At 27.2% G+C, this 16,373-nt stretch overlaps 1 protein-coding gene across 1 annotated transcript in view; it reads left to right on the top strand.

Annotated features, from left to right (window-relative positions):
* Positions 1-16,373, top strand: part of LOC112681797 — a 170,916-nt gene that overhangs the window by 39,840 nt on the left and 114,703 nt on the right. The window contains exons 32-39 of the mRNA XM_025552115.1: positions 925-969; positions 2,096-2,155; positions 2,360-2,407; positions 7,732-7,791; positions 7,945-7,989; positions 8,088-8,138; positions 8,265-8,342; positions 13,673-13,726. Coding sequence (XP_025407900.1) covers positions 925-969; positions 2,096-2,155; positions 2,360-2,407; positions 7,732-7,791; positions 7,945-7,989; positions 8,088-8,138; positions 8,265-8,342; positions 13,673-13,726 — 441 coding nt within the window. The remainder of the gene's footprint in view (positions 1-924; positions 970-2,095; positions 2,156-2,359; positions 2,408-7,731; positions 7,792-7,944; positions 7,990-8,087; positions 8,139-8,264; positions 8,343-13,672; positions 13,727-16,373) is intronic.

The following is a 16,373-nucleotide window of genomic DNA, read 5'->3' as shown; positions in this document are numbered from 1 at the left end:
CAATTTTTTTTAAAATTTGAAGTTATAGTACATTTTATATATAGGCAGTAATATATATGTAGGACTGAGTGGCTTTAGTCATAGCCTTTTGTCTAGTTTCTCAACACTGACTTTGCGCTCTAATTAGCTTTACGTGATTGTATCCGTTTTACTTTTTTATCTGAAAAAAAACGCAACACGATTACATAAGATGACAACAAGTCAAATTAAGATTTACAATCCAAACTTGGAAAAAATTAGAACAAAATTATATATCCATACAAGAATATTTTAAAGTAATAATTACTTTAAAATATTGTTTTATCACGGTTTTGTGCTGAACAATTCTAATCCGTATATTTAAATTCGTAATTTTTATTTGTAACATAAATAATTGTATTAAATTACATCAAAATTATTAATTAATTAATTTAATAACTTAATTTTTATAACTAAGGCAACACTTACAATTCATGGTGTGCATCTTTAGTATTATTTAGATAGCAACGTATTGTGTTCATTTCATGTAAAAAGATAAAAGAGGCACGTACGTGTTACAGCAATAAATTCAGTAAAAATTAATTTTTAATTGTATAATACGACATTGAACATGTTTATGGGGCCCATTTTCTTCTTTTGAAAAGAATACTAGTACAAATGAAGACAAATAAAATTAAAAACATGTATGGATACTAATGTAGTTGTTATACATTAATAATTAAAACATTTACAAACTATTCTACAATTTAAATTTAAAATCAAATATAATAATATTTTTGAGTAGTTTTCTTAACCAGCGTTGAAACTTTCTTTTCATTTAATAATATTAAATTTCAATGGTAATGAAATAAATATTCATGGGTATATTTTTCCGACTATTTATAGTTTTGTGAATAGATATTAAAGATTACCGAGTTAAAATAATATACCTATCATAACTTATAGATTCATTAAAAGTAAATCCTGATGAATTCATGAAATATAAAAGCAGTAAGTACTATATATATATATAAGTACTATAACTATATATTCATAAACTGGAAGTAGTGTCACTGGACGCTCCCTTCCCCCACGTTGTCACGTCTAGTAATCTATTTTATCTAATTTACTTATTATTTTTTGATGTAAACAGATTTTAAATGTCTTTATAAAAATAAAAAAATAAAACTAATTTAAAAAAAAAAAAAAAAAACAATTTTTTTTCCAGTTCTCTTCAGTATTTTATGTAATATACATTATTATTTTATTTTAATAACTTTTATATCAAAAAACATTTTTAATTAAACTCATATTTTGTAACTTTTTATTTTAGTTTGTAGCGTAGTTCTAATATAACAGTATTATAAATATCAAGAAGCTTTTACCAAAAAAAAAAATTAATTAAATCCTCAAATAAAATAAAATTCACAAATGTTTATATATTTAGAAAAATATAAACTTGGCAACGTAGCATACAAAAACGTTCGCAATTTTTCGTTTTTCGAATTAAAAAAAATGGGATTTTGTCGTGAGTTTCATTAAATATATAGGGTATTTCTTAAACCATTTTAGAAACAATATGTATAGGAGTGCCATAAAAGTATCGAGAATAATACAAAAAAATATATATAAAAATATTTCAATGAACTTGTAGCTTTATTTTCCTAACTCGGTAACAATCACTTTAGTTCTACATTAAATTTCAACGTAATTTTGAACGTTGTCGTCTATGTTTAGAAAAGATCCTTTCTCGGGGAAAAATTCGCCATTTTGGACAAAGTGAAGTCTCTTTCTCCGGGAATTTAACAATGTAAAATCGCTGTAAAAATATGCGTTCCATGATTAAATTATATTATTATTATTTTGTATATTTATATATCTAAAAATCAAATTACATTTTTTTTTCTCAATTTTATGGCTTACGTGTGCAAAATAAAAGCTTTTCGATATTAAGAATTTTGATAGTTTTGAATTAAATTCGATTTGTATTACCACTTAATGCAGTCAAATGGACTTGATCCCAACGTGTCCACAGCGGAATCCACTGTAATTTAAAACTTTCAGAAAAAAAATATAGAAACTAGATTATAAATTATTTAATCAGATAATTTAAGTAATATATATTGTTTAAATGCAGAGTTCCCAAGACAGTTTGAACTATATTATGATGCTTATTACGACAGAATAATCAAAGAGGGTAAGATATTTTAATTATAATTAATAATAAAATTATAATTTTTGTGTTAAGTTTTGAAAAAATATTTAAAAATTTAAAGTGCTCAACGAGCATTTTTCATAATTGTTGTTCACATGATATTTACAAATATATATATGTATATATTTTAATCACATGCATAATATTTTTGAAATTATGTCTTACTATAATTTAAAATCTATTTAGGTATTACCGAAATATTCAACAAAGAAGATTTTCAATCATTTAAAGCTGGTATGTTATTTTTTGTGATTATGTATCTAAATTTATTTCATCTCACATGGTTGTTTCAATGTTATTATTATATAATATCTAGTATCTATATTGTAACTTGTTAGATGTCTATTCTCGAGGACAATTTGATGATTTTCGATTTTGAAATATGTCAAAAGACTTAAAAACTTTAAAATAATAATGATTAATATTAATATAATACAGTGGAACTTCGATAACTCGAATCGGTAAAAAAAAATTCGCGTTACCAAAAATATTTTTTTAATTAAAATACAAAGACTTCATTTTATATAATTTTATTTATTTATATATTTACTAATAAATGTATAATGTATGTAGGTCTGTTTATTGTATTAAAATTTTAAAAAAGTATAAAGTAATAAATATGTATAGATATGTATAAATTGTATGTAAGAAAGAAAATACAATGTAATGATTAAAGTAGAAATATTTTTTAAATAAATCTGATTTTTTTGATTGTTTTTTATTGTGCGACCAACCTGTAAAGTTTTCAATAACATTTAGCGCGGAAAAAATCTCTTCTCCAATTTCTTGTTATTCTTGAATGTACTTACGTACAACAATTGATTAAATATACATATATATATATATGTATATTTAATCAATGTTACAACATGTAAGCTATCTAAAGCCTGAAGAAGAGTAGTTTTAGGCAAAACAATATACATAATATCGTTGAATTTATATCTGTAACTTTTAAGCATTAAATAAATATTAGAATGATAATATTAATCGGTTTTCAATATATTTATAATAAAACACTTGGTTATTTATCTTTCGAATTATCAAGTTATGTACGTGTTATATATTATTATATAAATTTGAGTGATAAGCCAAAATTCAACTATAATTACTTCAATTTATCGAAAAATTCAAGATAGCGAAATTCGAATTATCAAGAAAATTTATCACGTTTATCATATATTGTAAAGCAGGGACCAAAACATTCCTTTGAGTTATCGAAAATTTGACTTATAGAGGTTCCACTGTAATATAATACGAGACAAATCGTATATATATAATATCATTATTATTGTTCTTATTATTCTTAATACAATTATTGTACTAATAATATCTAATGTTGCGAACTTAACTTTTATAACATGTGTCGTGAAAGTGTTTTTTGCGTTCGAAATATGAATTGTCTTATTTAGTGTTGAATCAGATTCTCACGGATCTATTAAGATGATATATAAATTGCAACTGAAAATAATTCTCAAAAATATTAAATAGAAGTATATTGGATTCTTGTCAAGCAATTAAAGAATTTTCGTGAAGTTCATTGTGTGGAGTTAGTTTTAGGGATAGGAATGATTTTAAATTCCTTCCATGAATCAGGTATTTAATTGAGTAAAATTATTTTATTTAGAATATTCAAGAAAAAATAGATGGCATTGGTAGGAAGGTATTTGAGTTTCACGGAAGAAATATTGCCGGAAGCTGTTGATTTGCGTGAAGCGATCGCAGCGTTGAGCTCACCTAAGGTTATAGGCATGAAAATTACGTGAAGAGAGACCGAGTTTGAAACGGATGGAGTAATTTGATTCTATGCTTCGGATTTTGAAAGAACATAACATGGTGCTACTTTGTAGCTGAAATCATCAAACCAGATGTTGTTATTAGGGCAATATTGAGTTTGGATACAATTTCGAAAGCGCTTAGCAGTATTCCAGGTAGAATATATAGATAAAGAAGGATTAAGATTTATATAAACTTGTTTCCATACCAGTCTTTTAGACTCTTTTAGTAAAAGCGTGGTTGCAGCGCTGGTGTTTTGGTAGATAAGATAATCTTTAAAGGAGCCTGAACGGAAAACAGGAAACATGTTTCGATTGAACACAGCATTGGTGCCAGAAGAGTTTCACCATGGAAGAGAGGGAGGGAAATTGTATGATTATTGTGTTTGATAAAAACTGTTTTTTTAGAGATATCTAAAATAATTTGAATACACTGTGCATAATCATTGATTGGACATGCGTGGGTGGAAGTTGAAAGAAGGGATAGAGGAGTTAATAAGTTGGGAAAAAAAGACCAGTCAGCTTTGTTAAGATTAAATTTAAAGTTAGAAGAATGAACGCTGTGTAAGATGGGTCTTTTATTTGTTCGGATATTAGGATTTATAGAATAAACTGGTAATTGATAAATGATCGCTACCATTGGAATCGTCTAAAGCAGCGGTCGCCAACCGGTGGTCCGTGGACCACTGATGGTCCGCGAGACAATTTAAGTGGTCCGCAGAAAAATTTAAACGTTAGGTACTTACAGAATCTTTTTGTCGTTATTTCCCAAAAAAATAAGACCCTAGACATAGTATTATGTGGATAATAGATCCATTGCAGCAAGCAATGAAAATAACAAGTTAAATATGACCGAAAAAAAATACCGCATCGATTTATTTTACTGTATTTATGTAAAAAGCTATTTTAAGCTAAACGTGGTCCGTAGAATTTAAAGTATGTATTTAATTGTCCGTGAGGTCTATAAGGTTGGCGACCGCTGGTCTAAAGTACGCTAGGATAAAAGCCAGAATATATTTGGAGTTGATAAAGATAAATCTATGCAGGAATTGGTAGAGTTGGATCTACCTACGTATGTAACTGTGCCGTCATTAAGTATATTAAGATTGGCGGAGTTTATTGCATCTTAAATAAGATTGCCTCGTCTGGAGGACGTAATGGAACCCCAGACAAGGTGTTGGGCATTAAAATCACCTGTAAAGAAGAAGTTATGATCAGCGATTTGTAGGAGAAAGTACAATGCATCAAAGGGGATAATGGAATCATTTGGGCTGTAACAAGACAAGAATGATATGGTGGGTAGGCCGTCCGAGTTTGTTATTTTCAAACCTATTCAATCAATGTTAATCAATTTCCAATAGTAGTTGTTTTAGAGGAGGATTCATTTCGATTAAAGTTATATTAAGTGAAGTATGAACTGCTATTGTGACATCGCTATAACTATCGGCTCGGTCTTTTCTGAATAAATTAAATGGGGGAATAATGTAATTACAGGAAGGAAGTAGCCATGTCTCGGTGATGAGTATTATGAAACATTTATGAGAGGATATGAGGTGTTGGTCTGAAGTAAGTCTTGCAGAGAGACTACGAATATTCCATTGTAGATAATTGACCATTGGTTAAGAAAAAAAAAATAAGGAAAGTTTTCGTGGTTAAGTGAAATAACGTTATATTTTTTGGTTGAGATGCGCTTAAAAGCAAAAGCACCGACTGTATTGTTTAGTCCGTCCCAGAAATTTTCTTCGATTAGGGAATTATCGGCTCTAATAACTCTGTATGAATAAATCAGTGTAGATGGAATATATACTGTAAATCTAAAGTTTTGAAACAGAGGAAAGGTAAGAAATTTATTTGTAGCTGATTTAGTGTTAAAAGTGATTTTGATTTTTTTGTGATCAATTGGCTTGATGTCAACATTTTACGAAAACATTTTTGCGTATTTTTATGGTTGCCAGTGATCAATTTTAAATTGACATCTGAATATTCTCCAATAGTATCGAACGAGCCTGTTAACCTGTCCTATCAGAATTGTTATCCGCGGAGAAATATTTATTTAACTGTACGGAATTACGTGACGATTTTGTATCGTTAGAAGCGGGAGTTGTATTAATATATGAAATTGTGGAGGCATTATTTGTGTTTTCGATAACGGGAGCGGTTGTGTGATCAATTATAGTATGGAAAAGGGTATCTTATTATAGTATGGGAAAGTGGAATATATATTCATTTGTTCACCGGCCATCTCAATAGGAGACTGAGATAACGTACTATCGTAATCGAATGTTTGACCGGACCACAGATATGTATAATAAATAGATAACCGACTTCTTCTTATCAATGGCGCTGGCAGATATTTGCAACTTTGGCAATCATTATTACAAATAATAATATGATAACAATTAACAACAATACAAACAATAATTACCCAACTTACTGACTACTGACCCTTTTTCGGCGATTATTGTATATTTTGTATAATTAATAATTTAAGATGGTTACCTCATGTAGTGTACATTTGTGTATGAATAGACATTCAACAAATGGAGTTAGAAAAATAAACTTTTCTCATAAGCAGACTTGGATAAAATACCTTTTAAAAGTATTTAGAATTAATACTCGAATACTTACAAAAAATAGTACTCGTATTCTGAATATGCATTCAAATACTTTATAAAATTGTATTCCGAATACATTATTTAGAATACTTCAAAAGTATCCGAATACTTTTAAAATACTTCTAGTTTTCATATTATAAAAATAATAGATATCCACTCAACAGAAATATTTGGAATTGTAGACTAAATATATGTTATTTTCAATATCAATTCAATTGAACCATATTTTGAAATAGGCAGCTACAGTCACGTCCACTAATTCATATTTACTGATTCTTCGATTTAAACTTATATTTTTAGGCTTACAGTAAATCGTCCTGAAAATGTACAATGTAAAATGAGTTGAACTTAATTGGTTCATCCATCAATCATGGTTTAATAATGTATAACTGTATAAGTATACTTGTAATAAAATTAAGTTTATGAAAAAATAATTAATAAATAATATTTTGAGTATATTATAAAATATTTGTATCACGATGCATGATATCAAAACGATTAAAAAATGATAAGAATTTGTAAACATTACAAAAGTTGCAAATGGCCTCGGACATCATAAATTAATAATGTTGTTGTATATGGGAGTCGGCCGAATAGGGTATCTAGTTATTATACATATTTGTAGTCCGGACAAATGTAGAACTGCTTGATTACTATAAATATACTATAGCATGTGACAAATTGGAATTTATACCTTTTTACGTTGAGATGCTTTGTTGCTGGTCACTATGATCTAGTCCTGATCTGTGTTGTGTAATCTTGGGTTTTTTAATTTTCCCGGTTGATTTATTGGGGACAAACGGCCGGTTGTCATCATCGTACAAAGACGAAGTCGACATATGAGTTAAAGAATGTGCGATAATAAAACGTAGATAATGGAGCAACAAGTTAATTAATGGCTTTATTCGACAGTTGACTTATCGCAGCTGATATATATATATATATATATAAGTAAAAATAACACTTTGCATAAAATAATTTGATAAATAGTATCTCGTAAAATATCTTGTAGAAAATAACTATGTACACCGACTATAAAACTATCTACAAGAAATTGTTTAATTTCCCAATTTATCCATAACTCTATAGTGTTTTATATATGTATGTAATAATAATAGTGATTTAGTGAGTTAACAGTGAAAAAAATTATAATTTTGATCACATTTTTTAGCTAATTTTCCACTACCCCATGAAGATTATAACCAACATAGAGCAAACATGAAATCTATAGGTATAGAATTTTAAACCTTATATTATTATTCTACCACGTGAGAATGTAACTAAATTAAATAATTTATAAAGTGTATGGCTAATATTTTATAACTACATTGATCTACAAAATCTATTTTAACTCATAATTTAGTAATTTTTTTTTATATCATAGGATTTAATAGTCTTCCGAAAGATGTTTTTTATTTTTTCAAAGGACGTAAGATACAAAATTTATTTGATTTTTTGATTTTTTATTAATACTTATATACTCGTATGTACCATAAGAGTATATCTAACTACTAAATTTGTTTTTAGTCTATCCAAATCTGTTTGCAACAACTTACCTCTATCGATCAAGCGAGATAGGTATGTACTATTAAGTTGATTAGAAGTTCGTCAGAGTGTCGAAATACGAGTAATTTTATTTTATGAGTATATTTTGATTTGTAATTGCAACTAAAATAATATTGGGTATAACGAATTTTATTGTAGTTACTCAATTATTGAATCCTACCAATTTTGACGACCCAATATATAAGGAGAATATGACGAAGCCAATAGTAAAAGAAAGTAATACTACATTTATTTTATACCTTAAATTTATTTTCTCATGTACTCAATCATTATTGTACATCAGGCATGTCAAACACGCGGCCCGTGGGCCGCATGCGGACCGCGATTTATTTTTTTGAGGCCCCCGGCTAGTAATATTAATGGACAAAATAAAAAAAGAATAATAAAAAAAAAAAAATATAAAATATTAATCATGTGTTTCAACTAACATAGATTCTTTGAGAATGGTATATATTTTGGTATACATTATTATGTTTTATCTTCTGATAAACTTTAATCTAATCGAGAAATTAGTGTTATTGATGATTTCATATGTACAAATAATAAATATATATATAGATTATAGAATATAGATTAATAATTTATATTGTCGGTACGCGACACGCGTGCCTTTGGAAACTAGTCGTTCGACAACCAGCGTGTGTTCCAGTTTAAATTTTGTTGCGTATATTTTACTACAAATTAATAAATTTAAAAATGTCTGTATCAAAACCAAGTGGTAGTTATAAACGTAAAATTACCGATGAACATCGTCAATTTCATGAACATTGGGAATTACAATATTTTTGTAGTGAAATCAATAATAAAATAATTTGTTTAATTTGTAAAAGTGTTATTAGTAGAGAACGGATTTATATGTAAATACATATTTTTATTAAAACGAGATATTTAAGATTCGATAAGAAACGTTCATGATTTAAATCATTCCTATTAATATGATACTACTTTTATTTTACATATTTTTACATATTTTGGTATAATTACATATTTTTACATATTTGACTAATTTGTAAATATTTTTAAACATATTTTATCATTTCACGTCTTCTTCGTATGAAAATACAAGAAATTATTTCTAATTTAGATCTAGTAACTTCTATCGCTATAAGAAAAGCTTAAAATATTATGCAAAATGAAACATTGAAAACTAATTTAATTTTCATTTCAGTGAATTTTAGTTTTATTGCACATACATTTACAAAATTAGAAAAAAAAATATGTCCTTAAATGATAGCATGCAAATTGTCAAATCAACGATTGAAAAATGAAAACTCTTAAACGGACCAACAGGAGATTTTGTAAAAAAGAAAATTAATGCTGTTACAAAAAAAAATTCCAGGCGATATTGATTTTAAATTAATCAATGACATAATCAGTGATAGACACCATTCTAAAAATTTAGAATTATCGCCTTCTGATATTATATGCTTCAAATATGCTTTAATCAACCGATGTAGGTTGATGCGGAACGATCATTTAGCCGTTTTAAAAATATATTAAGATCTAATAGGCGATATATAATATTTAATAATTTAAAAGATATTGTAATAATTCAATGCAACAAATCATTTTGATAGTTTAATAATTATAATTTTTTTTTTTTCAATTCAATTTTTTTCTTACATATTTGGATGTTTTTAGCACATATTTTATAAATTATACTTACATACATATGTACATATTTCTGTATTTTTATTACATATAAATCCGTTCCCTAGTTATTAGTGTTCTAAAGTTGTACAATATCAAGCGACATTACGAACAATATAAGTCAAAATACGACCACTATGAAGGGTTATTAATCCACAAGAAAAACGGAAATAATTTAAATCAGAATATAAACACCATCAATTAGTGTTCACTAAAATAACACGAGAAAATGAAGCTGCAGTAAAGGTTAGTTATGTGTTGTCAGAGTTAATTGCCAAACATTCGAAACTATTCACCGAAGGTGATTTTATAAAAACGTGTTTGATTAAAACGGCTGAAATCATTTGTCCCGGGAATTTAAAAGCTTTTCAAAACATTTCATTAACACGAAATACGGTCGCTGAAAGAATAACTGAACTAGCATGCAATTTGAGTGATAAAATAAAAATAAAAATACCTGGTTTCAAGTATTTTTCAATTGCTTGTGATGAAAGTACCGATATTGGTGGCACAGCTCAGTTAGCTGTGTTCTTTCGAGCTTGCAATACGGAATTAAATATTTATGAAGAGTTATTGGAAATTAAACCTATGTATGATACTACTACAAGAGAGGATGTATTCGTTTCTGTTTGTGAACTCTTAAAAAAAATATGATTTACCTTTGGTAAAGTTATAGTCTGTGGCTACAGATGGAGCTCCTTCTACGACAGGAAAAAATAAAGGTTTCATTGAAAGGTTACGAAAAAAAGCTAATGAAAATTTTGAGCATACATTTCATAGGAAACATTGTATTATAACATCAAGAGATGTTATGCACAAAAGTTATTAATATGACACATATAATGAAACCGGTAAAACAAATGGTCAATTTTATAAGATCTCGTGGTTTAAACTAAAGACAATTTTCGATTTTTTTAAATGATTTAGAAAGCGAGTATTCAGGTTTAACATACTTTACAGAAGTACGTTGGTTACCATGCTCCACTGTATTAGAACGATTCTGGAAGTTAAAAGATGCAATACAAATATTTTTAGAGTCTAAAGAACAAGACGCTTTGTCGGATCCAATGTGGTTACAAGACCTATCTTTTATGGTCGATAAAACGAAGCACTTGTCAAATTTAAATTTAAAATTACAAGGAAAATATCAAATTATAACATCTATTAATGACCATATTAAGGCTTTCAAATGTAAATTAGATTTATGAGAAACAAAGTTACAGAATGAAAATTTAACGCATTTCCCAACATGTATGACGTATAAAACAAGTTATTATGAACCAATTTTTTACAAAAAATATTCAGAACAAATTATATATTTGAAGACTGAATTCGGAAATAGATTTCAAGATTTCAAATATTTAGAAAACGATTTTGAATTGTTCACGTCTCCTTTTTCAATAGACGCAGTAAAAGTTCCAGCACATATACAAATGGAACTGATTGAGATTCAAAATGATTCAAATCTAAAACGTAAATTCAATGAGGTTGATGTACCGGATTTTTACAATTTTTCGCCTGTAAGGTACGTAGAAACTCGCAGATTTGCGTGTAAAATTAAGTCTATGTTTAGTAGTACTTATTTATGTGAGCAACTATTCTCATTGTTGAATAGCAATAAATCACCCATTAGATCCAGATTAACTGACATACATTTAAATTCAGTTTTAAAAGTAGCTTCATCCAATAATATTTCTCCCAAAATTGAGAAGTTGGTGGAGGAAAATAGATGCCTAATATTGTCCAAAAAGAATTATTAATGTTTTCTTTTTTTAATTTAAATAATAGATATCTTATATATTATTAATATGACTTTTTTGAATGTTTATTTTTTTTTTAAAGTTTTTTATATGTATTTATACCTATTTATACCTGTTGTGTCCGTAAAGAATAAAATTGAAAAAATGTAAAAAATATACTTATTTTCGTTAAATGTTGATGTGCGGCCCACGTAGTAAACTAATTAATATATTTGGCCCACTTTATACTTTGAATTTGACATGCTTGTTGTACATGGATACAAAAAAAATTATCGGTATCATGTAAGTTCACGAGGTGGGTGTTGCCCTGTTTTATTTTAAAAGCAACCGAACAAAGACGTTTTGGTGAGAAAGACTGATCATGCTTTTTTTTTTTTTAAAGGAATCATACTTGTTACTCAAACTTATATTTTTTAGGACATTTTTCATTTAAAATCCTGCAGAAAAGAATTTTAAGAAATTATTTTTACCGATGGGTTAAATATAAATGCTAAATTTCATATTCTAATAAACTTCTCTAATAATTGTTACGGCTAGAATTTTTTTATGCTTTCGCCAAGTTAATATTTCTTATTTTTATATATTATTATTAAAAAGCTCTTTAAACTCAACCTTAATATACAGAATTAACAATTCAATTTATAATATATTATACATATGAAAAGCTATGGAGAAAAACGATAACGATAATAATAAATAATCCTAAACTATTTAAGTTATTTAGGTATTACAGTTTTAAAGTTTCAGAACTCAAAAACTAATAGATAAAATATGAAATAATAAAAAAAAATTATCGTGGTACTTCAATTAATTTTTGATAAATTTATTTTTTAAATCAAATTAAAAGATGATATAATTATCAGAGTTTTTAATTTATTTTGGCTATTATCGTTTTTCCCGTAGTACCTACATCATATATTAAACAATATATTTATTTTAATATAATATTGCATGCCGTCAATTCCATCGAGAAGATTGTCAAATAATAAATCAACTCTCATAAAATTAACAACTGTTATAATATTTATTTAAGTTCACGTATTTGTGTACAAGAAATAATTTAAAGTTAATTATTTATAAGTTAACTTACGAAGGTGCTTTCTTGGACAGGACTAAAACACATCTTAATATTGGTCTGTTCGGGACTCTCTTATGTACCCCGTTTCTCATAGTTGACCCGGACCTAGCGAATGCTAATCTACTCGTCCTATGTTATTTAAATTGGCATTTTAGATTGATGCTACTTGTATTTTGTGCGTCCAACCCTAGATTACCTATGTAACAGCTGACCTCATGAATTCCACATTTTGCATATCTCATACTGATGCTTTTCTATAATAGTTGTTTTAATATTATATTTTGGAATGTAGCCATAGTTTATATATAATATGTGGTTTGTGTTACCTTCTGATTTAAATTAATAATTCCTTTCTATTGTTGCGAATATTATATTATTTATAATCATTACCCGATTTCTATTATTTATGATTTATGTGGTTCATCCTATGTAGTAAGAGTCGTAAGGACCTACATATATGTATATCCGTAACAATAATATAAAATATCCATTTGTATGATTTATGAAATAAAAATAATGGTACTAACTTTCATTTTAGATTAACTATAAAAAATATATAAGAGTTTTATATACTAACAATTTCTTTTATCGTAATCATAAATCTAAAAACTTGTTTTTAAAGGAAAAATTACTTAAATTTAAATTGTGTTCATCGTACATGTTTTTTTAACAAAATTATTAATTTTGTTTTGAAAATGATATGCAAGTAACACCTATTTTACATACAAAATCAGAACATGCTAGCAGTCAAATCATTTTCTCTAATAGTCTTAAACATTTAAAAAATGAATGTTCATTGTTGATTATAGTTAAATTTTAATATATTAACTTTAAAAGGACTTATCTGACTTTTAAAAAAAATATATGTACTGAATTTATTATTGCAAGACAACAAGTTACAGTTACTATGTAAATAGTTGAGATTTTCAATTTCAATACGATTGTGTAGTAGTTTTTAAATGTTAACATTGCTTTATCTATTTTTCTCATTAAATATGACTTGTTTTAAAAGGATAAATAATCGAAATTAGTTTCTAAATAATTTTTATTGTTTACAGTTATAGAAAGGTTTGACTCTTATCAAGAAATGGAAAATAAATATGAAAATTTAAGTAAGCTTTTTACATCATAAAATATATCAATTTTCAGTTGCAAAGTATATACGACAGTATTCGTACATTGACAGGTGTACAGAAATGGGAACTTTCCTAATTAAATCAGAAATCCTTTTTTTTATTGTATTTTTTTTTTCTGAAACCTAGGTAAATCAACGTTTTAAAAATTATGATAAAAATAAAAAAAATTCGGAAATCATTAGTTTTGTAGTAATGTAACTATGAAGATTAAGAATTTTCAACGATATTGTATAGATACGATTAGAGATGTGGAATTTACCAGTAAAACATTTTAGTAAATTTACGTAATATTCAGTAAATTGGTAAATTTTGAAAAAAAAATGTATTTTAATTTTTAATCAATTTTTAAATACAACTTACGTACTAAATTTCTTACCTTCTTCAATATTTTTACGAAGTTATAAAATGTAGGATGAATGTTTTTTTTCCTTTTTACCTACCAACCTATTTAACATGTGCAAGTGTGACACACTACAGCACGGCCACTGAGAGAGAACTACTAGGTGGCGACCAAAACTCGTCCGTTATCGCACATTCCCACCACTAAACCTGTTAAAACGCTGGCCGCCCTTAACGTGCGCCGCCGCCACCGTCACCACTACAATCGTTGCGTATTAAGAAAGGGAATTTATGGTGGCGAAACCACGGAGCTCAATCATTTGTTTGCGCGAAGGAGTAGCGCTCTCTCAGTGGCCGTTTTATAACATAATCACACTGAACAAGTAACGACAGAACGAGAATGTAAAATATTATCAGTGTTTACTTTTAAATTAATGTATATATAGATTATAATATACAGTGATGTATTGGAGGGTATACGGGACTATAAAACGTATACCCAATACGCTATTTTTATGCATGGTGTAAGCTTATGAGAAATTGATGATACGCGGGTATGCGACCGTATATAGCGTATAGCTTGTAATTTGACAAATAACTACATAATTCCTTGACTAACCTAACGGTTATATTTATGACGTGATTCGGTATCGGATATATTATTATTTTTTTTAATAAAAAATTCAAATTTGTCATCATTTAAGAACAAGTTTCTGTTATCAAACAGTCATAATTAAAGATGTGTAGTTCATGAGCGAGTTTTTATTGGTTCCTACCCTATGATAGTTACTACATGAAATAAGGCGTATACCCATGATTTATTTTAGCAATACATCACTGATAATATACTAAAATACTGAATACAGTGTCTGCATTTTATTTTCGTATAGCACGCTGATTATCTAAATAAAACCACGGTTGTAAATATACCTATATCTATATATGAATATATTCTCTACAACAGTGAATAAAACGTATTCCGCTAGTAAAAACATTTAAAATAAGGGGTCACTCAATTTTTTTCAATGGTAAAAAAATACTTCGTAAAATTTACGTAAATTTACTTTTACCCATACATTTTATCGGGTAAATTTACTGAACTCACATCTATAGATACGATTAAACAGATAATATTCGTATACAGTTTTTGTACAACTATCGTACAATACAATACGTATTATACGATTTAATTCATAATCTAATTGTTATAACTAATAACCCAAAACAAAAAGTACCTGGTTCCAACCTTTTATCGTAACCAAAATTTTTTGCATTTTATTTTTGGAAAATCGAAACTTTAATTTTAAAAATATTAGGACTTCACTCGTTACACATGCTCAGTCCCCCTAAGACAACATATTGCAACTTTTTAAGTCGAAGTATGTCAACATAACAAAAGTTATTAAACATCTCTAGAAATCACTAAATGTTTCATCAATAATTTTTTGCAAGCAACAAACGTTTATCATTGTTTCGTGTTACGTTTGAAACCGAAACATGTTACCAAAATACAATATAAAAACAATGTAATCAATTGATAAACAAGTAACATGTAGCAACAAGTTTATCTGTGTGGACTCGGTTCAGTCACTTGTCGCGTGGTTTATCAACTGTTTATTTACCAGGACTTCAAACCGGTTAAAACCGTTTTTTTTTTTTTATTAACCGGTTTTATAGGAAAATGTGTATGAACGAAAACAAAAATAGAACCATAATTACTAATTTTATAGAACGTAAACGAAATAGTTAACCAAAAAAATATTTTTCGTTCTCGAATAGAAATAAATATATTTTTAATTATGAAAAATAATTAATATTTAATTTTAGTTTTTACACATTTTATTAAGTTGGTTAGCCAGTTTTGTTTGACAAAAATAGGTAAAAATTATTAAAAAAATATAAAATAATTCGCAAGATAAAAATTGATTTTTTGGTAAATGGGACAACTGGCCCCACACTACTGTAGACAATACGTGGACACTAATGGCAAACAGATACCACATTGTTTATTGTTACAATACTGCTTTTAATGGATGATGTTGTTATCTTAAATTGTATCAAATATTTGTAAATTTGTTCAACATTTTGAATTAATATAGTTTTTCTTTTTTGTCTTAGTCGATAATAAATATTGCAGTTATGTTGTTCATAATGTGTGTTAGTATATTCAATATTGGAAAAAAAATTTAAAAATGTGTATCATATTATTTATTGTATATTAATATACGGCCTCTAAAGTTGAAAAAAAATATAAATTATGAACTTATTTTAAGAATATCTCACG

The sequence above is a fragment of the Sipha flava genome, unplaced genomic scaffold (genome assembly GCF_003268045.1).
Source record: "Sipha flava isolate LNK unplaced genomic scaffold, YSA_version1 197_pilon_pilon, whole genome shotgun sequence".
Taxonomy (NCBI): Eukaryota; Metazoa; Arthropoda; class Insecta; order Hemiptera; family Aphididae; genus Sipha; species Sipha flava.
The sequence above is the reverse complement of the archived record's forward strand: the minus strand, read 5'-3'. Positions and strand labels throughout refer to the sequence as shown.